General features: G+C 40.3%; 1 protein-coding gene across 2 annotated transcripts in view; it reads right to left on the reverse strand.

Moving 5' to 3' along the window:
* Positions 1-298: 298 nt before the first annotated feature.
* glo (heterogeneous nuclear ribonucleoprotein glorund) overlaps positions 299-2271 on the reverse strand; it is a 6409-nt gene continuing 4436 nt past the window's right edge. The window contains exons 5-7 of one of the 2 annotated variants that reach the window (XM_017634572.1): positions 1783-1928; positions 1086-1603; positions 299-996 (exon numbers count right to left, since the gene is read on the reverse strand). In XM_017634572.1, coding sequence (XP_017490061.1) covers positions 760-996; positions 1086-1603; positions 1783-1928 — 901 coding nt within the window. In that variant the 3' untranslated portion in view covers positions 299-759. Of the gene's footprint in view, positions 997-1085; positions 1721-1782; positions 1929-2271 lie in introns of both variants that reach the window. The other variant, XM_017634571.1, reaches the window with a different exon arrangement.

Below are 2271 nucleotides of genomic sequence, written 5' to 3' on the forward strand. Positions count from 1 at the left end.
AACGTACAATGTTCCAGTTTTACAGAGTTATGAATAATTAATCCAAATGTTCTTTATCTTTATTGACAAATTTCGGTATAGCTTCTTGTTACCCGTTCATTTTCAGAAATATATTTTAGATGAAAACTTGATGATTAGAAAATAAGAAAAATATATTTTTATTACAGTAATTAAGTAAATGGATTTTTGTTAAATATTAACAATTGAGATTTTAGAACCCGCTTTGCTTGAGGAAAATTGCTTGAAAATAAAGCGACTACGTTAAGCTTTTAAAACTAATCAAATAAAAAAATAACTCATTTGAAACTTCCGATTCAGCAATGTGCGTGTTAAATTATTTCAGGTCTGTACGCATATGCATGTATGTAGGCACGAGGATGCGTGACAAAGAATCCATTTTAATTTTCCACTATGCGTTAAAAAATAAAACTTAACGGTATTCTTTATTTAAATTTATGGGTTGATAGTTTCATGTTATTGAATTGACTTACAGCATAGACAAATTACAAATTAAATTATTATAAAAGTAACGGTGTTAATGTGTTTGGACCATTGCAATACATAGTTTGAATGCAGTAAACATGCGGATCGTTCACAAATGACGGCATTGCTTGTAATAATTGTTTTTATTTGAATTTCTTGTTACGTAGTGCAACATTTATCATTTGCCTTCTGGCTTGGTTTTATCTTTTTACTTGCGCATTACATTTTAGCAAATGTAAAGAAGCCAAGCCTTCCACTTCTTATCGTGTCATTTATTTAGATACGGCGAGAGTAGTTGCCACCGCCGCCACCTCCACCAGATTGTATATTGCCGACTTTGGTCTTGCCATCGAAGAAGAGCTCAATATAACGTGAACCCATTTGCTCGCGATGTCGCTTCATCGCTAGCTGTGCATCTTCATATGATTCGAAGAAAACATCAGCGGTGCCACTGTGCAAACCCTTCTTGTTGAAATTTACGCGTACGTTGGATGGGCGAATCGGGTCGAAAAACTGTAAAGAGGAAAATATAGCGTTTGTAAATGATATTCCAAAGTGTAGTTGCATCAAAACCACGTAACGTTTAAAAGCTAAATGCGCACCTTATAAATTTCATTTTCGAAGGCCTGATATGGCAGTCCGCGCATATGTATGGTAAAGTATTCATTATCATTGCGACCACCACCAATGGGTCCAAAATTGCCGCCATTGTTGCCACCACCGCCCATGGCATTGCCGCCATTGAAGCCACCGCCCATATTTCCATTGCCACCACCTGAGCCGCCGCCGCCACCACCGTTGCTATCGAAGAAATTGCCGAAATTGCCAAAGTTTCCGCCGCCATTGGGCCCCCCACCGATGCTTCCGCCGTTACGATTATTGCCGCTAGGAAAATCATTGCCGAAATTGCCGCCATTGCTGAAGTTTCGGTTGTTGCCAAAATTGCCAAAGTCACCGAAATCATTACCAAAGTTGCCGCCGCTGTTGTTGAAACGATTATTGCCACCAAAGCCGCCACCACCGCCGCCATTGCCATTACCGTTGCCAAAGTTTCCGCCATTGCCGAAACCGCCAAAACCACCGCCGCCATTTCCAAAGCCACCGCCGCCGTTGCCACCACCTCCATTAGGTCCAAAATTATTGCCAAAATTGCCAGAGTTAGTAAAATTAGGTAGATTATTGAAGCCAAGTGAATTATTAGCGCCAATGCCAAACGGGCCACCGTTGTTGCCCCAATCTGCGGCGAAAGTATGCAGTTTAAACATACAATTTCAAATGTGAAGTACGTAAAATGTTTACCATTGCCGCCACGCATATTACGGCCGCCGCCAAAATCATTGCCACGATTGCCGCCACGATCCTTCAAGTCATACGGACCTGTACGCCCATTGCCCTTGGAGGCACGCTTCAGCTCAGCCAAAGAGCTACGAAAGATCTCAATGTACCTGTAGTGTGGAAGGAAAAATAAACAGATTATTTAAAGTGGGGAAAAAATAAACACAGCAGCCGGGACAGCTTGACCTTTTCGTATGATATTAACGAAATCTTCAACGTCATTTCGCTCAACTGGTTTTTTTTTCTTTTAATTGTATGCTGTATAAACTAAATATTATTGTGAATATTTTAAAATCTCTGAAGCGACTGATTGTCAATTTTTATACATTTAAATAGTAGTTCTGAGAAAATGTTCGCTGACTAGGCTCGCTGTGCGTGTGTGCTTGCGTATGTGGTTAAGGACCCAACCAAGACCCCCACCCACAACCGTAGCCCAAAACTAGTTTTTTTTTT

This window comes from Rhagoletis zephyria, unplaced genomic scaffold, assembly GCF_001687245.7.
Source record: "Rhagoletis zephyria isolate East Lansing unplaced genomic scaffold, Rhagoletis_zephyria_1.1 Rzeph_scaffold_13746, whole genome shotgun sequence".
NCBI lineage: Eukaryota > Metazoa > Arthropoda > Insecta > Diptera > Tephritidae > Rhagoletis > Rhagoletis zephyria.